This window comes from Rhinolophus sinicus, chromosome X, assembly GCF_036562045.2.
Source record: "Rhinolophus sinicus isolate RSC01 chromosome X, ASM3656204v1, whole genome shotgun sequence".
NCBI classification, from domain to species: domain Eukaryota; kingdom Metazoa; phylum Chordata; class Mammalia; order Chiroptera; family Rhinolophidae; genus Rhinolophus; species Rhinolophus sinicus.
Window position 1 is genome coordinate 23,933,120 of NC_133768.1, and position 21,359 is coordinate 23,954,478.

At 47.3% G+C, this 21,359-nt stretch overlaps 1 protein-coding gene across 1 annotated transcript; it reads left to right on the forward strand.

The window, feature by feature from the left end:
• The first annotated feature begins 8,495 nt into the window (after positions 1-8,495).
• Positions 8,496-9,515, forward strand: LOC109433929 (melanoma-associated antigen B4). The gene has a single exon (XM_074323291.1). It carries the CDS (start codon positions 8,496-8,498, stop codon positions 9,513-9,515), a length of 1,020 nt encoding a protein of 339 aa, XP_074179392.1.
• The last annotated feature ends 11,844 nt before the right edge of the window (positions 9,516-21,359 follow it).

Genomic DNA, 21,359 nt, shown 5'->3' on the forward strand with positions numbered 1-21,359 from the left:
GTTGAGAGAAACAAACGTTCTACACTGTTGGAGGGAAAGTAAATTGGTACACCCATCAACGAAAACAGTTGGGAAAGTCTTCCGAACATTATTAAACTGGAACTACCACATGATTCAACAATCCCACTTCGGTTTGAGTCCCTCTGGCTGAAATCTCTGCCTTTGTCCTACTGACGCTAGCGGTGGGGAAGATGCTGTGTGGCCACGGATCATTATCTCAAAAAGATAGCTGCACACATCTACGTTCATTGCACCATTATTCACAATAGCCAATTATGTAAAAAACAAAAAAAAACACACATCCATCAAATTGATTCTAGAACAGGTGGTATATACATACAATGGAATATTCTTTACCCTTGAAAATAAAAGATCCTGTTATATGGGACTACATGGATGAACCTGGGGGACATTATTGTTAGTGAGTAAGCCAGTCACACAATGAAAAATACTGCACGATTCCACTCATATGAGGTATCGAGAATAGTCAGACATATAGAAACAGAGTAGAATGGTGGTGGCCAGGGCCTGGGGTGGGGAGGAACAAGGAGTTGCTCTTCAACTGGTGTAGTTTCAGTTACACAAGATGAATAAGTTCAAACGATGTGATGTAAAACACGGAGCCCATATTTAACAATACTGTAGTGTGCCCTTGAAAATCTGTTAGGAGAGTGGTTCTCTTGTTAAGAGTCCTTATCACAACAACAAGAACAGAGTTAACTGTCTTGCTCTCTCCCCAAGTAGAGAGTAATCTGATTAAGTGCAACTATTTGGAAAAGATAACTCTTATCATCTTAGTGGGACTATAAAATGCAGCAGCCACCATGAGAAGCAATATGGAGGATCCTGAAAAAATTAAAAATAGGACAAGCATACAATTCACCTATCCCACTTCTCCATGCCCGTCCAAGGAACAGAAATCAGGATCTTCTAGAGATACCTGAATTACCATGTTCAGTGCACCATTATTCACAACAGCCAGGAAATGGAAGCAAAGTCACTGTCCACTGATGGATAAACAAATAAAGAAAATACGGTATTGCATGCATGGAGTATTGTTCAGCCTCAGAAAGAAGCAAATCTTGCCATTTGCAACAGCACAGGGGAACCTAGAAGACATTATGGTAAGTAGAAATAAACCACACACAGAAAAATAAATATGTGATACCACTCATATGACGAATCTAAAATAGTCAAACTGATAGAAGCAGAATAGCATGGTGGTAGCCAGGAGTTGGGAGGAGCTGTAATGGGGAGGTAGGGGTCATAGGATACAAAGTTTCAGTTGCATAAGGCGAATAAGTCCTAGAAGGTTACTGTGTACCACAGAACCTATAGTGAATAATGAGATATGAGATACTTAAATTTTTGCAGTGATATTTATGGGTTTTGCACCCATGAAATAATAAATAAATGAAGGAAGGGGAAAATTAATAAATAGATACATAAATAAATAAATAGAGACTAGAAACTTTTGAAGGAAAGAGATATGTTTATGGCACAGAGTGTCCTGATGGCCCAAGGGTGCATACTTGTGTCCAAACACACCAAGTTGTATCTGTTAAATGGGCAGCTTTGTGTGTGTCAGTCATACATCAATGAAAGTGTTTTGTTTTGTTTTTTTAACAAAAAGGGGAAGGGATTTTGTATCATTTGGAGTTGTAGTCTCAGCATAGTGCCTAGGATACAACAGGCATTTTATAAATATTTAATTAATACAAGCTAAAAAACAGAAAGATTATATATATAAGGAAATATTGACCAATTATTGGTTTGCCTCGTTCCTTCCAGTGTTTCTTCCAGTAAAATTCAAAGATATACCTGGATTTGCTCAGACTAAAGGAACGTAAGAAAAATGAAATCCTAATGAATTTCACCTCATGCTCAGGGGATTGTTTATTTCCCAACCCTTAATTTAAACTAGGCACTCTAGAAGGATTCATGCTAGCACTGGGGGTGGTTTCAAAGAAACACCAAAATCTCAACAACAACAAAACAGTGAAAACATCAAAGGAGTACATAGGCCCTGCCCATTGAATTTCAGACTCTAGCAGCTGGTGTCATGTGAAACAATTGTTGCGATATTCTCTAGGACATAAGGAACAAGTACAAAGGAAGGGTGAAGAGGGGAGTTTGAATTGAAACAATTAAGGGGAAATATCATGACGCAAGGTAGTTTGCGGTCTGAGAAAACTGCAAATGCTTCAGTGGGAGGTGATTTTAAGGGAGCTTGCGGGGTAGGCTAGATGACACTCCGAGAGTGGTGAGCAGGGGCCAGCACCACACTCAGACAGAGGGCCTCAGAGATGAAAGACAGCCTGCAATGAAACAATGTCCGGAACGCTCACTTTGCGATTGTGTGTAAAACACAGGAAATCTCCACCTAGGGTAGGGAAGGAAGGTGTCCTGTGCTCTCGCCCCAGTGCAGGTGAACACAGAACACGGACAAGATGTTGTATGCTCATCATCACTTGGGAGTTTCTGAGCAATAAGGGTTTTAAGGGAGTGGGATCCCTTGGAGTGGGATGCCCAGAATGCACTGGACTGGCACAGTATACCCTGGGTTGGGGAGTCAGAGACGGCTCCATTACAAAAGGCAGTCATTTGGCTTATGGTGTGTGTAATTGGGAGAAGTGTAGGCAGGGCCTGGATTTTCACTGGTGGTAAAGTGAACAAAGATAATGGTCCTTAGATGGGAGGGCCGCCAGGACGGAAGATATTAGTGATGAAACTTCCAAGAAGTTGGAGATCTGGTTTGGGAAGATCTCAACCTGAGCGCCCTGTCACTTATCCTGCAGGGTTCTCAAAGACTTGGGTCTCGTTCCCTAGGAGAATGACCCTAGGTCAGTACAGGGAGGGGCCCCAGTCTCTCACACTGATGGAGGTGAGGACCCCGAATGAGGAATGAGGGACGCACCCACGCAGAACAAAAGTCTGGTCCTCAAAAGCAGGGAGGATGAAATAGAGTCCTGTACTGTTTTTCACCCTGGGACACCCAGAAGAGCTTCCACCTGAGTGGGCTCCGGGAGGGAGGGCCCATATCTAACAGGGTCGATCCCCACTTGTGCAAAGCGTGGAGACTCGGCCTTAACCAGAGTCACGGTGAGGGCCCTCGGTGCTCACGACAGGATGTCTCCCCAAAAGACGGAGGCTCGCAGGGTCCCGCCCCTCTTGGCAGGCCTGAGAGGCCGAGCAGACAGCAGAGCAGTGCGCCCTGCCTTGCCCACCGGACTCAGGGACGAGGGCTTTGCTGGGGGCCTGGAGGACCCAGGTCGCCAGAGGGAGGAGTGGCAGGCTGTGAAGATACTTCCAAGTCCAGTGGGGTCCCCAGGGCCACATCCAGCCTCTAAACTCCCCTGAGTGAGGTCTGAGGTGGATACTTCACTGTCTGGTTTGTAAGGCCTGTTAAGCAGTGTTGCTAATATGCACAAATATCTTGTTGTCTAACCTAGTTTTTGCTTTTTCATGTGGTGGTCTTTTCAACAGAAAGTTCATGTAGATTCAAAATGTACGTTTATAAATGACATGGATCAGTCATTCATTGCTCTGTGTCAGGTTTAGGAGTAAGATTTTGGTGTTTTGAAATACACTTGAAGTTCCTTAAATCGCTTTGTGATCCAAAACAAGATAACATGGCTTTAGGGTAGGAATATCCTTGGAAATGTGAAGAATTCCACACTGAAATAGTAGGAAAAGAAGATTTAAAAATATGTAGAAATAGATAAAGAAAAGTTGGTCAATTCTTGGTTTGCCTTACTCCATTTAGTCTTTCTTTCTGTAAGTTTAAAAGATATACCTGGATCTGCTGTTGTTTTTCCAGGATATTTGAAAATATAAAACAGAATGAATTTACCTCTTTGCTCGTGCCTTTTATTTCACACAATCGTTAATTCAGCATCATCGCTTTGGAAGTCTTCATGCTAGCACTGGGGGTGGTTTCAAAGAAACACCAAAATCTCAACAACAACAAAACAGTGAAAACATCAAAGGAGTACATAGGCCCTGCCCATTGAATTTCAGACTCTAGCAGCTGGTGTCATGTGAAACAATTGTTGCGATATTCTCTAGGACATAAGGAACAAGTACAAAGGAAGGGTGAAGAGGGGAGTTTGAATTGAAACAATTAAGGGGAAATATCATGACGCAAGGTAGTTTGCGGTCTGAGAAAACTGCAAATGCTTCAGTGGGAGGTGATTTTAAGGGAGCTTGCGGGGTAGGCTAGATGACACTCCGAGAGTGGTGAGCAGGGGCCAGCACCACACTCAGACAGAGGGCCTCAGAGATGAAAGACAGCCTGCAATGAAACAATGTCCGGAACGCTCACTTTGCGATTGTGTGTAAAACACAGGAAATCTCCACCTAGGGTAGGGAAGGAAGGTGTCCTGTGCTCTCGCCCCAGTGCAGGTGAACACAGAACACGGACAAGATGTTGTATGCTCATCATCACCTGGGAGTTTCTGAGCAATAAGGGTTTTAAGGGAGTGGGATCCCTTGGAGTGGGATGCCCAGAATGCACTGGACTGGCACAGTATACCCTGGGTTGGGGAGTCAGAGACGGCTCCATTACAAAAGGCAGTCATTTGGCTTATGGTGTGTGTAATTGGGAGAAGTGTAGGCAGGGCCTGGATTTTCACTGGTGGTAAAGTGAACAAAGATAATGGTCCTTAGATGGGAGGGCCGCCAGGACGGAAGATATTAGTGATGAAACTTCCAAGAAGTTGGAGATCTGGTTTGGGAAGATCTCAACCTGAGCGCCCTGTCACTTATCCTGCAGGGTTCTCAAAGACTTGGGTCTCGTTCCCTAGGAGAATGACCCTAGGTCAGTACAGGGAGGGGCCCCAGTCTCTCACACTGATGGAGGTGAGGACCCCGAATGAGGAATGAGGGACGCACCCACGCAGAACAAAAGTCTGGTCCTCAAAAGCAGGGAGGATGAAATAGAGTCCTGTACTGTTTTTCACCCTGGGACACCCAGAAGAGCTTCCACCTGAGTGGGCTCCGGGAGGAGGGCCCATATCTAACAGGGTCGATCCCCACTTGTGCAAAGCGTGGAGACTCGGCCTTAACCAGAGTCACGGTGAGGGCCCTCGGTGCTCACGACAGGATGTCTCCCCAAAAGACGGAGGCTCGCAGGGTCCCGCCCCTCTTGGCAGGCCTGAGAGGCCGAGCAGACAGCAGAGCAGTGCGCCCTGCCTTGCCCACCGGACTCAGGGACGAGGGCTTTGCTGGGGGCCTGGAGGACCCAGGTCGCCAGAGGGAGGAGTGGCAGGCTGTGAAGACACAAAAATGAGGAGCCGCAACCAGGACTAGGGACGCCCCACGCCACAACAACGGAGCCCCACGGAGCCCCGCCCTGGCTGTCTGCCGTCGGACATCCGGGGCAGCCACGCCGACGTGACTCCTGGACTTCCGCTTCGGAGCCGAGGCGCAGCGGGAGCCGGAGGCCGAGCCCGAGCCCGAGCCTGAGCCAGAGCCGACGGCCTTCTTCTGGTGCGCGCGGCGTTGGTTCCACTGACGGAGGATTCGCGGGACTGCTCTGGAGTCACGGTGAGGAACCCGAGTGGGAACTTAGCAGAACACAGGAATCCCACTAGGAAGGTGGGGGCCCCATAACCCTCCGCTGCGGTCCGGCGCCCAGACGCCGCAGCCAAGATGTCGGCCTGTATGCGGCCTGGAATGTGTTAGGGAGAAGGGCTTCCTCTTGGGGAGTAGTTCCCCTTCTACAGAGAGAGGACGTGTCAGTCCCACATGACCCAGAAGAGGGCCCCAGTGGGAACATAAGAAACCACATTCCTGGCCTAACGAAGGTGGGGCCCCCATCCCTCCGCTGCGGTCCGGCGCCCAGACGCCGCAGCCAAGATGTCGGCCTGTATGCGGCCTGGAATGTGTTAGGGAGAAGGGCTTCCTCTTGGGGAGTAGTTCCCCTTCTACAGAGAGAGGACGTGTCAGTCCCACATGATCCAGGTGAGGGCCCCAGTGGGAACATAAGCAACCACATTCCTGGCCTAACGAAGGTGGGGCCCCCATCCCTCCGCTGCGGTCCGGCGCCCAGACGCCGCAGCCAAGATGTCGGCCTGTATGCGGCCTGGAATGTGTTAGGGAGAAGGGCTTCCTCTTGGGGAGTAGCCCCCCTTCTACACACGCAGGACGTGTCAGTCCCACATGATCCAGGTGAGGGCCCCAGTGGGAACATAAGCAACCACATTCCTGGCCTAACGAAGGTGGGGCCCCATAACCCTCCGCTGCGGTCCGGCGCCCAGACGCCGCAGCCAAGATGTCGGCCTGGAATGTGTTAGGGAGAAGGGCTTCCTCTTGGGGAGTAGTTCCCCTTCTACAGAGAGAGGACGTGTCAGTCCCACATGATCCAGAAGAGGGCCCCAGTGGGAACATAAGCAACCACATTCCTGGCCTAACGAAGGTGGGGCCCCCATCCCTCCCCTGCGGGCCGCAGCCCAGACGCCGCAGCCAAGATGTCGGCCTGTATGCGGCCTGGAATGTGTTAGGGAGAAGGGCTTCCTCTTGGGGAGTAGCCCCCCTTCTACAGAGAGAGGACGTGTCAGTCCCACATGACCCAGAAGAGGGCCCCAGTGGGAACATAAGCAACCACATTCCTGGCCTAACGAAGGTGGGGCCCCCATCCCTCCCCTGCGGGCCGGCGCCCAGACGCCGCAGCCAAGATGTCGGCCTGGAATGTGTTAGGGAGAAGGGCTTCCTCTTCGGGAGTAGCCCCCCTTCTACAGAGAGAGGACTTTCAGTCTGAACTGCAGTCAAGATGAGGACTGGGAGGTTTTGTGTGCAAACGTCTACACATGAAAGGGGGCCACACAGTGCGGCGCTGCTGAGTTCAGCTCTAGGATTTACCAGGCACACTAAAGGCATAAAAAGCAACTAATTTCTCCTCTGGCGGGGACTTACTGAGGTGAGGGCTAGACGTGACAGCTCCCCAGCTGAGCAGAGGAAGCCCCGGGAAGAGTTGGCAGGCTCAGGTGGCCCCTCATTTCTTCTGGAGGTGGTATCAGGGAGGCAAGGGCCTTGCTCTAATGGAGTAAGTCCAGTTAAGCCAAAGGAACCCACTCCCTGATACGATTCAGGGCTGTGACACTGAGTGAGGATGGGGACCCCTCCTTTTCAGAAAGGAGAGGGGCACGTAAAGCTCCAATTCTGCTTGCACACCTGGGAGACTGAGGCATGTTGACATGATGAGTTGCACTCACTTCTTCCCAGGACTTGCAGGGAGGTGAGAGACCAGGTCAATGGCGGCAGCCTTAGGTCAGCAGCAGCAGAATTTCGTGTTGTGCCAGGTTTCACGCACAGACCCTTGAAGCCTGTGGGGATGTCGCACACCGTATCAGTGGGGCCACAAACTAGTCTCCCTATTGTCAGTGTTGGCCGACCTAAGGGATACATGTCCGACAGGAGTACCCTTCTGTCCTCACTGAAGTGTCACAGGGAGGTGAGGGTATTGGTCAGAGGGGAGTGGACCCAGGTCAGCAGAGGGAGAAATCTTAGAACCCATCATGAGTCAAATTTAGACCTCGAGTTGGGATCCTATGTGGGACCACCTACCTTGGGACTCCACCTGCTTGCAATAGCTCCACGCCCGGGCGACCACATTTGCTCAGAGAAGGTCAACTTCACTCTCTTATACTTTGACTCAGGGAGGTTGCCTCTTCCTATGAGGAATTCTGTAGCAGAACACACATTGAGGAACCCAAGTGAGGACGCAAGTGGCCTACCAACTCTGAAAAGAGGGGACATGAAAGCGTCTATCCTCACCCTTTGATATCACCCCAAGAAATCTCGGGGAAGGGCTGTCAGGTTGAGCATCCTCCTCACTGGTTTTATCAGGACTAAGGGACGTGGGATCCTGAGTCTGAAGGTGTAGGCTTGAGTCAGCAAAAGGCGAGTGCTGCCAAGCCTTACAAGGAGCCAGTGTGAGGAGGTTGACTGATGGCTGCGGACCGAAATGAACTCAAGACAGAAAGGACCCCACTCAGCTCTCAGCAATAAGTATCCCCTGCAGGAAGGTGATTGAGACTCACCTTCAGTTCTTTCTCCGGGGTACAAGGAAGTTTTGAGGTGTCAATGTCAGAGTAGCAGAGGGGCGCGTGCCCAGACTTGGTCCACAGCTGACATGATAATTTTACATGTGAACTAGAAGGACTCCACATGGAAGAACACAGGGATCCCCCTGCCAGCACCTGCTGACTTTTGAGTAAACCCACGGAGGAGCTGGGAGGAGGCAGGGGAAGACTCACTCTTAGGGTGTCGTGGGTTTTCTATGGCATTCTTAGGGGACAGACTGACCAGGAGAACAGAGTCCTAGTGTGTTCTCCATCAGTGCCCTCGGGGAAACTTTCATAGGTTGCCTTCACTGCAGCCAAGGTGAAATTGACCTGTTGCACGTGCTCATATCATCTCATTGCCCTCCACCAGGTACGAAATCACCTGTCCACTGGCCCACTCTCCCGTCTGCCTCCCAGATCTCAGCCATCATGCCTCGTGGTCAGAAGAGCAAGCTCCGTGCTCAAGAGAAACGCCGCCAAAACAGAGCTCAGACCCAAGGTCTTAAGGATGCCCAGGCAGCTCCTGCAGTGAAAGAAGAGGCCGTTTCATCCTCCTCTCTTGCTTGTGGGGATGGTCCCTCCACCTCCGCTGTGGGTGGCACTGTCCCGGCGCCTCCGAATGTCCAGGCCACCACCAGTGCTGCTGCAGATGTTTCCTGCACAAAGTCTGATAGACGTGCCAGGAGCCGTGTTAAGAAAAGTAAGAATTCCTCCCAGGCCTCCACTTCCACTGAGAGCTCTTTCCAAGATCTTCTAGATAGGAAAGCGAGTATGTTGGTGCAATTCCTGCTGTATAAGTATAAGATGAATGAGCCCATGAGAAAGGCAGACATGCTGAAGATTATCCACAAAAGGTACAGGGAACAATTCCCTGAGATCCTCGAGAAAGCCTCTGTGAGCTTGGATCTGATCTTTGGCTTAGAAATGAAGGAAGTCAAGCCCAACGGTCACTCCTATACCCTGGTCTGCAACACAGATGATCTCGGCAGAGGGACTCTGAGCAGTGCCTGGCAATTTCCTCCAAGAGGGATTCTGATGCCTCTCCTGAGTGTGATCTTTTTTCGTCACAACCGCGCCTCTGAGGAGGACATCTGGGAAATCCTGAATATGTGGGGAATCTATGACGGAAAGAATCACTTCATCTTCGGGGAGCCCAGGAAGCTCATCAAAGATTTGGTGAAGGAAAAGTACCTGGAGTGCCGGCAGGTGGCCAACAGTGATCCTCCATGCTTTGAATTCCTCTGGGGTCCAAGAGCCCATGCTGAGACCACCAAGATGAAAGTGCTGGAGTTTTTGTCCAAGATCAATGGTACCATCCCCAAAGCCTTTCCTCGTCATTATGAAGAAGCTTTGAGAGATGAGGAACAGAGAGCCCGGGCTACTGCTGCCACCATGGCTGGCAATACTTCCAAGTCCAGTGGGGTCCCCAGGGCTACATCCAGCCACTAAACTCCCCTGAGTGAGGTCTGAGGTGGATACTTCACTGTCTGGTTTGTAAGGCCTATTAAGCAGTGTTCCTAATGTGCACAACTATCTTGTCTAACCTAGTTTTTGCATTTTCGTGTGGTCTTTTCAACAAAAAGTTCATTTAGATTCAGAATGTAAGTTTGTGAAATGACGTGAATCACACGTTCATTGCTGTTTGTCAGGTTTAGGAGTCAGAATTCGGTGTTTTGAAATACAATTTGAAATTTCTTAAATTACTTTGTGATCCAAAACAAGATAACAAGTCTTTTGGGTAGGAGTATCCTTGAAAATGTGACGAATTCTACACCCAAATAGTAGGGAAAAGAAATTAAAAAGACATACAGAGACAGATCAAGTAAAAGTTGGTCAGTTCTTGGTTTGCGTTACTCATTTAGTCGTCTTTATGTAAGTTTAAAAGATATATTCCTGGATTTGCTTATGTGTTCCAAGCATGTTTGAGAATATAAACCAGAGTGAATTTACCTCTCCTTGGTCGTGCCTTTTATTTCACACAATCGTTAATTGAGCATCATAGCTTTGCAAGTCTTCATGCTTGCACTGGGGATGTTTAGTCAAAGAATACCCGGCACATGCCCATGCAATTATAGATTCTAGAGAACCTATCATTAGAAAATAGGGTGAGATACACTACTTCATGAGGCGCAAGTCAAAAGGGCAGTAAGGGGCATTGTAGACAACACCTTTCTTAGTTTCCATCAATAAACAGAATTTTGGCCACTTCTGGGGTTTTCCATTTTTCTAAAACACTGCGTATTTTCCAACTTCTCTTAGATATAAAAAAAAAAAATTCCAGCTCGATGGATGGTAATGTAAGGTCAAGATAATCAGTAATAACTGCCATTCCCTGATGTCTCCATAGCAGACAGGCATAGTGCCATCCTTTCCGTACATTACACATATTCCAGCAGTCCTACAAGACAGGGTTTATCAGACTCTCTGTACAGTGGAGAGCCTGAATCTAATAGAGTTGGAGTCTGGTAATGTGCAAGCATTCATGGGACTAGTAAATGGCAAGGCTGGAAGTAGACAGCTGGTCTAAGTCACGGTGAGCCCACACTGTTCTTCTCGTCACACCCTGAGACACAACCTGTGCCTCTTATTTCAGGTTGCCTTATTTCAGGTTTCCTCTCATTACCTCAAAACATACCGAGTGGTGAAAGGAATGGCCTTGTGTCCAAACTCCTGGGTTGAAAACACAGCAGGACAGTAAGAATGCCACAATGATTGAGTAGTATGAACACAAAGCCAATATTTTGTGATACTATGATCGCCTACATTTGCAATGTTAGATAACCTGAAAAGGTCAGGGGCTCTGAAAATCTTCCGGGACAATCTCTAATTTGTGCAAAGTAACTGTGCCAGAACAGAAATTACATGAAATTACATGAGAACCTTCATCTGGCTGATAAAGACAAATAGATCAATGTATGTTTTTCCCAGACAGAGCATACCTGTCCTGCGTCCTCAACCTCGTGCTAGTGTCCCCACTTCACATTACTCCTGGAGAGAGACACATTCTCTCCAATGTTTGCAGAGCAGCAACTGCTCAAGACTTTGCAGAGATGTGGAATTTACCAGGAAGCCTTTCATCCAAGAGATAGCAAGCAAGGTGAGGGCCCCAAGTAAGGGGCCTATGGAGACCAACACCCCAGAATATAGGGGTCCTGAGGGACACAGGTCCAATCCGCTCTCACAACGGGAAACAGACAAATCTGTAGGGCTGAGCACACCCTCCCTCATTCTTCACACTTTTAAGGGGCATAAAAGTCTTGATCTAAAGGCAGAATTCTCAGGTCAATAGAGGAAGGAGTATCAGGTTCTCATAGAAAAGGACGGGAGAAACCGGAATGGGATAGATGGAGTGACCCAGCCAGAACAATAGGACCCAATGAAGTCCCATCCCAGTTATCAGCCCTGTGAGGCTCAGAACAGTCCTGGTTGCTCGTGGCTAACACTGACTTTCAGTTCAGGGTCCCTGGGAGGTGAGGATTTTGTCAGAAGGCTATAGTCCCCGATCAGCAGAAAGAGCTATCCCAGGAATGGTGCAGAGTCAAATGGAGACCCAGCATGGGGACCACTCAACCAACAACTGACAGGGTAATCCTTGCTGTTATTCCTGGGAGGCTCAAGCAATAGCTACAGGCTCAAGTCCCCTTTGGATTTTCCCTGCATTCTATCAGGTCTAAAGGATGTAAAATCTGTCATTTGAAAGTGTGGCCACCCAGCCTCAGAAGGCAGGGACATGATACATGCCAGGCACTACACAGGTGCTTTACATTTACTACACACATTCCACCAATGCAACAAGACAGGGCTTATCAAACTGAGTTCACAGTTGAGGAAACTGAGCTTCACTCAGGTTTTAATAATTTGCCAAATTTCACATGGCTTGATAGCGACCAGTTGGAAACAGGCCCTTAATTGGAGTTAGTCTGAAGCCCACCCTCTCTCACTCATCCAAACCTGAAGCAGACCTTGTTTCTATTAATTCATTTTTGTTCTTATTTCACAATGTCTCTCTGGCAATGAAAAGGAGGATTTTTTTTTTTTTGTCCAAAGTACTAGAAGCAGGCCTAAAGATGTAAATTGATGAAAATCGGACACAATTCGGGGATCATCTGGGGACTTCATTTCCCGAGGATCCTACTGCCTCTTGCCCCAGGGTTCCCTGAGCATTTCCTGCATTACAGCACCCTTCCGGAGTCTTCCCCAGTGCGCCTGTTGTCCAGACTGGAACCTGACCTGCCATCCAGCTATTCTCTGCATCTGCCTCTGGAGGCTGCACCCAGCTCCCTATGGAACAGAGAGCCCATATCCCCTGCCCTCTCCAACTTAGAGCACCCCAACTCCTTGCAGATTCTGTCCCTTGCTGTGGACCCCTCTGATAGCAGCAGCCCCTTCCAGAAAATTGTTCACTTCGGACAGTGAAGTTTAGACACTTCCTTATTGTCGTGCGCGGAGGCCTGCTCGCCACGCCATTTTTCAGGCGGGGCCGCCTGCGGGGTCTCTGCTCCCACTCCCCACACAAGAACGCAGGATATGGTGAGGCCAAAAAGGAACACCCATGGAGCCATAGGTAGGGGAGCCATACCTCCACGGTCTCACTGGAGGCTGGGTTCACCGGACGTGCGACCTGCCGTCCGCCTTTCCGCCAACCGACCGACGACTCTCCTCCACTCTATTGACCCTGTTCCTCTCCTCTCTTCCGCTTTCTTCGGCTCTCCTCTTCCACTCTCTTCGGCTCTCCTCTTCCGCTCTCCTCGGCTCTGCTCGGCTCTTCGGCAATCCTCGCCAATCCTCAGCAGTCCTCAGCTCTCCTAAGTAGCCGCAGCAGTTATACCAGCGGCCAATCGGCTAACCGGCCACAGCCGACAGCCAATCAGCCACAGCCGAGCCAGCACCTTTCCACATGAGGCCGAGAGCCTGTAAACTACCCTCTGGGGTTCTGTCCCCACACTTATCCACCCTTGTCACGCGGGGTGGCATGCAGGGTCCCGCTCCCGCTCCCCACATAAGAACACAGGACATGGTGAGGCCAAAAAGGAACACCCATGGAGCCATAGGTAGGGGAGTCATACCACTATATTCTTGTTGGCGGCTGCGTTGGAGATACAGGAAGCAGGAGCCACAGAATCCACAATCCACACTCTGTCACACTCCGCGCTTGCTAGCTCAGCCACCATCTTCTTGCTAGCCCCCATTTTCTGCTAGCGTAGCCACGGCTGTTATATTAGTGGCCAATGGCTCACTGGTTATAGCTGATGGCCAACTAGCCACAGTTGATGGCCATCCAATCCCAGTTGATGGCCATTTACTACTGAACCAGCACCTTTCCACGTGAGGCCAAGAGCCTGGAAACTGCACTCCTGGCTCTGTCCCCACACTCCACCCCTACAGGGTCTCACCTCACAAGTTACATGACAAGCATCTTCCGCTAGAGGCCCTGTGTGAAGAGCCTGGAGGTGAATGCAATATCCTGGACACAGCCAGGTTCTCGGGGCACAGCCAGGGTTTCTCAGGGCACCACCAGTCCTTCTGGGTGCAGCCAGACTTCCTGGGCTTCTTAGGGTACCACCAGCCTCCCTGGGCACAACCAGGACCTCTCAGGGCACCGCCACTTGGTCTGGGTACAGCCAGACTTCCTGGACTCAGCCAGGGCTCTCAGGGCACTGCCACTCTCTCTGGGCACAGCCAGACTTCCTGGGCTCAGCCAGGGTTCTCAGGGTACCACTAGTCTTTCTGACACAGCCAGTCTTCCTGGGCACAGCCAGTCTTTCTCACATATTCTCCACGGCGGCTTGTCGAGACCCAAAAGCAAACATCCGTCAGTTCCACTACATGGTGGTATGTTCCCAAGCGGTCAAGTGGTCCATTAAATTAGGGACAGATCCCATTCCCCATAGTCCAGTTATTTGCCAGGGCTGTGCATTAGCCTCAAAATGTGTGCCCTCTCCACAGGGGGAGGGCTCCAAGTCCTCCCCAACCTGGGGGTGAGGGTCTCAGCAAGCACTTCCCAGCCCACAGGGTCGCAACGACCTTCGCTTTCTCCGGCCTATGCTGGTTGGGGAACCATCCATGTCTTCCCACCTCTCCATGGGGGTCCAGCTCTCCAGCAGCTGCTCCTCCTGGTCTTCCTGAGACTGAGTGTTCATACGCAAACTGCTTCACCACCCTTCAGGGAGCTTTAGCTGGCACTGTACCCTGCTCGCTGTGCCATGTGTCATGCGGGACATCAGGCGGTGTCTCTGGACCTGCTCCCCACATAAGAACACAAGATATGGTGAGGCCGAAAAGGAACATCCATGGAGTCATAGGTAGGGGAGTCATACCACTATATTCTTGCTGGCGGCTGGGTTGGAGACACAGGAAGCAGGAGCCCCAGAATCCACAATCCAAACTTCGCCACACTCCGCTCTTGCTAGCTCAGCCACCATCTTCTTGCTAGACCCCATTTTCTGCTGGCGTAGCCACGGCAGTTATATTAGTGGCCAATGGCTCACTGGTTACAGCTGACGGCCAACTAGCCACATCTGATGGCCAGCCAATCCCAGTTGATGGCCATTTACTACATGAGCCAGCACTTTTCCACATGAGGCCAAGAGCCTGGAAACTGCACTCCTGGCTCTGTCCCCACACCCCTCCAGCCTCCACCAAACTTCTAAAGTTTTCTAGCAAGGGTGCCTGGTTAGTTCAATGGGTTAGAGCATGGTGCTCTTAACAACAAGTTTGCTGGTTTGATCCCTGCATGGGCCACTCTGAGCTGCGCCCTCCACAAGTAGATTGAAACAACTACTTGACTTGGAGCTGATGGGTCCTGGAAAAACACACTTAAAAATTTAAAAAAAATTGTTTCCTGGCAAATCAGTGGGTAGGAATACTCTGATTTGGCATGAAATCTACAGGGCCTTGGTTTATAACACTGAGTCGGGAGAGGGCTTTTTTGAAGCACCCCTGATGACTATAGTAGGATTTTAATGGAGTGTCTTATTTGAGACTGACCACTGAATGCATACACTGATCAGGGAGCTTAACTAAGTGGCTGAGAACGAAAGCCTCCCTCCTGAGATGAGGAAGGCCCCAGGAAAGCACTGTGTAAATAAACATCTACTTAGGCTGAATTCTTAAAAACCCATCTTAAAGTCCTTCTTAGAGGTGGAAAGTGGTTCTTTGGCAGACATGCTAGCTTTGAATAAAAAGGAAAAACTAATTCACCATCCTTTACTGATTCGTGCATCTGTCCCAGGGAAAATGCTGTTTTTTCAGTGTGCTTAATGTCACCTGTTCAGGTGTTCAAATGTGTTCAGTCAGGTGCGGGTAGCTATGATTTTTGACCATGCACCAAAAAGTAGGAGAAAACTCTCAGCCTATTGAGATTATATTGGTTATTGCAAATGGTAATGCAGAAAAGTACTGTTGAGTAACAAAGTGTGAACTCTCCCTGCTGAGATTTACAGGGTCCTTTTGAAAATTAGATGTGATCCTGTATTTGAAAACACCTTGTTACATAGTATGCACTAGAAAAATGTGTTGAATTTCAAGGTAAATCTGCCTTCTCAAAAACTCCTCCAAGAAATGTAGAGGGTTGTTGTCATAACCAATTGCAACAGTTTCTCTTTATTGAGCATCTGCTATGTAACAGTGTATAGGAGAGATTGCAAGTGCTCTTCCACATTGTGTCTTGCTCTCTTCCCTGGCTCCTGAGGGCACTATAGTCCCAGTCCACTTGTACTTAGGAAGGGTCCAGTGACTAACCTCCACCACTGATATACTATAGTAGAAATATGTTTGTCACCTCCAGGCTAAGGCACATGAGAGACAGTAACCACCTCCATGCTTTCTCTTCCATTCAGCAACAAACACAGAGAGTCCATGCTGAGATGTGAAGAAACATAATGCAAACAGCCTGAATCCCTGGGTCACCTGGGGAGCCTCTGCCAACCCACATCAGATTTATGTGCACGGGAAATAAATTTTTGATAGACTTGCAGTCAAGATGGTGAAGTAAGTAGATGCTGTGTCCACCTCCTCTCAGGATCACATCAATTACAACTAAACTACAGGGAAAAAAACATCATTGAGAATCACCTGAAGTCAGCTGAACCAAAGCCCTATAACTACATACATACATAAGAAACCACTTTGACACTGGTAGGAGGGGCAAGCACATGGAACCAGCCATTCATTCCCACACCCATGTGTGACCGTTAAAAATTGGGAGGGATATCATGGCTGTGGAGGCCCCCCTAGAGGAGCAGGGATCCCAGCCCCACACAAGGCTTCCCAGCCTAGGGTTCCAGTGCTGGGGAGAGAAGTCCCCATAACTTCTGGCTGTGAAAACAAGCAGAGATTGTGGCTGAGTAACCCAGAGGACAGATGCATACCCAGGCACTCCTCTTAAAGAGCCCACGCATGGACTTACTCACTGATGGACTCACCTGCTCTGAGCTCCAGCGCTGGGGCAGCAGTTTGAAAGGCACCATGAGCATAGGGGGAGGAACTAAATCATCTAACTTCAGGGTGAGGGCTGGAGGGGTGGCTAGCTCATGGAGGGAAGAACTGATGGAAGCTACTGTTTCTTTGTTGAGCCCTCTCCCTTCCTGATGTACTGATGCAGGCAGACACAATATCTGAGTCTCCATCAACATGGCTATCACCTTTCGTCTGCCCTGCCATAGTGATTTACTGAGACCCTTCCCCACCCAACTTTTGGTCACACCCAAGCCACTTACAGTGGCTTTTCCATAGAAATAGCCTGTCTTGGCTCATGCTCCAGACTTTCCAAAAATCTCTCAAAGGTTCACAAAATCCAAAGAAGCAGCATCTGGCATGTTCCATACTTCTGGCTGAGTAGCCCTAAGCCTGGCACTAGCGGCAACTGACCATGCGTTACGGCATGGCCTCTTGCAACACCTTCAAGCCCAGCACAGGTGGAAGCCATTTGCAGATTACTTTGTGACTCATACCAGGTGGTCTCAGGCAGGGTACACACTGCAGCTGAACTTGGCTAGCTGCAGGGCTCTTCCCAGGAGGCTGTGGGGCTGGCACACCAGGTGGACAGCTTTGGACCAACCCAAAGCATCATTCAGCTGCCTCCAAGGACAACACACTGAAAGGGCAAACTGGGCAGGCACCAGAGCCCTGCTAAAGTGAATCCTGCTCTGTGGGGTAAACCCTTGCACCACAGCTCTTCCACTGTAGTCATGGCCAGTCCTCATAACCAACGAATCCAAGGGTCAATCACTCCCATTGATGTGCAAACAGCAACCAATGCTCAACTACAATAGGAGGACACACACAACACATCCAAAGGACACTCCTGGAGTACCGACTCTGGTAACCAGGGAGTCTACACAACTGGGTCCCACAGGACACCTACTACATAAGGTCACTCTACTAAGACTGGGAGGCATAGCAGCCCTACATAAAAACAAACACAAGAATGCAGCCAAAATGGGGAGACAAAGAAACATGGCCCAAATAAAAGAATGGAACAAAGCTCCAGAAAAAGAACTAAATAAAATGGAGACAAGAAATTCACCAGACGCAGAGTTCCAAACACTGGTTATAAGGATGTTCAATGATCTCAGGGAGAATTTCAACAAAGAGATAGGAAAAAATGGAGATAGAAAACATAAAAAAAAGAACCAGTCAGACATAAAGACTACAATAACTGAAATGAAGAATACATGAGAGGGAATCAAGAGTAAATTAGATGAAGCAGAGAATCAAATCAGCAATTTAGAAGATATAGGAGCAGAAAACACCCAAACAGAACAGCAAAAAGAAAAAAGAATCCAGAGAGAGAGAGAGAGAGAGAGAGAGAGAGAGAGAGAGAGAGAGAATAGTTTAAGGGGCTTCTGGGACAACATCAAGCATACCAACATTCGCATCATTGGGTACCAGCAGGAAAAGAGAACAAGGAACTGAAAATGTGTTTGAAGAAATAATGACTGAAAACTTCCATAACCTGGTGAAGGAAATAGATATATAAGCTCAGGAAGTACAGAGAGTCCCAAACAAGATGAACCCAAAGAGGCCCACACCAAGATATATCATAATTAAAATGCTAAAGGTTAAAGACAAAGAAAGAATCTTAAAAGCATCAAGAGAAATGTAGTTAGTTACCTACAAGTGAGTTCCCGTAAGACAGTCAGCTGATTTCTCAACAGAAACTTTGCAGACCAGAAGGGATTGGCATAAGACATTCAAAGTGATGAAAAGCAAGGACCTACAACCAAAATTACTCCACCCAGCAAAGCTATCATTTAGAATCGAAGGACAGATAAAGAGCCTTCCCAGAAAAGAAAAAGCTAAAGGAGTTCACCACCACCAAACCAGTATTACAGGAATCTTAGAGGGACTTCTTTAAGACAAAAAGAAAAAAAAGATGACTAATAAAATGGCAATAACTACATATCTATCAACAATTGCTTTAAATGTAAATGGATTAAAAACTCCAATCAAAAGACATAGGATGGGTGAATGGATAAGAGAACAAGGCCCTTAATTATGCTGGCTACAAGAGATGCACTTCAGATCAAAAGGCACACACGAACTGAAAGTAAAGGAATAGAAAAAGATATTTCATGAAAATGGAAACAAAAAGAAAAAAAGCTGAGGTAGCAATACTTATACCAGACAAAATAGACTTTAAAACAAAGACTATAAGAACAGACAAAGAAGGACCCAGTAATCCCACTTCTGGGTATTTATCCGAATAAACTCAAAACGCAACTTTGAGGGGACGTGTGCATGTGCATCCACATGTTCATTGCAGCATTGTTTACAATGGCCATGATGTGGAGGCAGCTGGGTGTCCATTAATGGATGAACGGATAAAGAGCAAGTGGTACATATATTCATATACAATGGAATATTGCTTGGCCAGGGAAGAGAATGGGTTCTTGCCATCTGTGGCATGGATGAACCTGGAGGGAATTGTGCTGAGTGGAGTATGTCAGACAGAGAAAGAGAGATGCAATGTGATTTCACTTATATGTGGAATCTGAAGAACAAAGTGAACAAACAAATGAAACAGAAAAAAACTCATAGATACAGAGAACATTTTGATGTTGCCTGATGGGAGGAGGTTGGGGGTGAGTGAAAAAGGGGAAGGGATAACTAAGTTCAAACTGGTTGTTACAAAGTAGTCTTGGGGATGTAGGGTGTAGCATAAGGAATATAGTCAATAATATTATAATAACTATGTATGGTGTCAGATGGGTACTAGACTTGTTGGGGTGATAGATGGGAGGGAGTTGGAGGCAGGGTAAACAAGGTTAAAGGATTAAGAAGTACAAATTGGCAGTTACAAAATAGTCATGGGGATATAAAGTAAAGCAGAGGGAATATAGCCAATAATATGGCAATAACTATGTAGAGTGCCAGGTGGGTAATAGATTAATCAGGGGGATCATTTCTTAAATTGTATAAATGTCTAACCACTATGCTGTACAGCTGAAATTAATATATAATAGTATTGAATGTCCAAATAAATAAATACAGTGTAAGAAAAAGAAATTTTTGTTGTGTTAAGCCATTCCTATTTCAGACTTTGTCTGTTTCATCAGTTAGCAGTTACTTTATGTAAGTAATACTTTATGTAAGTAATACACTATTGTTAAGCTCATTTAAATATTTAAATGACAACGCTAATAGTAGCACATATATTCATGTTATAAAAAAACACTAACACAGATAAATCACAATCTTCCCACTTATAACATTTTTTCAAAATTCAGCCCCCTTTTCAAAAGTAACCACAATTATCAATCTGGCATGTGTCATTTTGAAGCTTGATTCAAGGCTTTTTTATATGTTGATGTGCTATAAAAATATATTGAGGTTTGAACACACATAGGCATCAATGTACATATTGTTCTGGACTTGTTATTGTAACTTAATGAAGTGAATGCGGTGTGTTTCTATGACAGCACATATAGACCCACCTCACTTTTTAAAACTGTCATCATCATTAGAAAAAGTCGCAGCCAGCCCCTGTGGTCTTAGCCAACCTTAGCATGAAACCAACCTGTAGCTCTGTGAGAACTAAGGTTGCTGTTTTAACATGTTGCGTACGGATCACGAGAATCTTCACAAGGGATTTAAACCCCGCCGTGCACAACGTGTTAAGATGCTTAGTTTTGTGGCTCTTTGTTAGACAGCAGAAGTTTACTAAGAAGTACATTAAGAGCTAGCAGTGGTTATAAGCAATTCATATTTTATTTTTTTATGTTCTTTGTTTTCCACAGGAAGCACACATTATCATATAAACTCTCCTTGAAGACCTCATTCTTTCCTGTGGCTTCAACCACTATCTGGATGCTGATATCTCTCAACTCAAAATTTCCAGGCTTTCTATGCATCATGTCCTATAAGTAAACACCCTTTGATACAGGGATCGTGATTGCTTAAAGGCCTTGCCTAATTACCTCCTCTACTGTGATGTTCTAGCAAGAATTCTATAAGACACATCCACTTAGATATCTGTCAAGTACTTCAGGTGAAGTTCGCCCCAAATCTAAGCTCATAATTTTACCCTCACTCTCCTGTTCCTCCTCTTCTCTTTCCCCTTAGGGGAGCACCACCACCATACTCTCAGTTACTCATTCCAGAAAGCTGGGAATCAGCATTCATCCCCTACACCTCCCTCAGATATTCAGTCATTCGCTGAGATCCAGCATCTCTCTCTATGTCTTAGTAACCTATCACCAAATTAATGCTGCCTAAAAAGCCACCCCAAAACTTAATCGCAGCCAACAAAAAATACATTCTCATAATCACAGATCTGTGAAGTTTTTGGACAACTCTGCTTTAGGCTGTGGTTCTGCAGGTTCAGTTTAGGTCTACTCCACATGTGTTCATTCTACAGCCCAGGCTGAAGGGACAGCAACTTCCTAAGGGTTGGTTTTTCTCCTGGCAGATCACTGAAGCCTAAGAGGGCCAAACCAAATAATGCAAGTACTTGCTGAAGCTCTGCTCACATCGTATCCACTAACATTATATTGGCCAAAGCAAGTCACATGTCAAGCCTAACATGAAAGTCATATGGAAGTACATGCTGCCCAACATGAACCCATAGGATGGGTGTATATATGTAATATTATTGAAGGAAATGAAGAATTGAGACCAATTATTCAACCTACCACTACCAGATAATATTGCTCAAATTCATTCCATCCTTGACATCCTACTGTTAATGCCTTATTTGTTTCTCTTAATTTCTCCTCACATTAGTGAATAACCTCGACTATTACCTGTGATTCTGTTCTTCCCCCGATCCAATGCATTCTTCACACACATTAA

What these genes read in the sequence shown, in the direction of transcription:
- LOC109433929 (XM_074323291.1), top strand. Translation starts at nt 8,496, where the DNA reads ATGCCTCGTGGTCAGAAGAGCAAGCTCCGTGCTCAAGAGAAACGCCGC.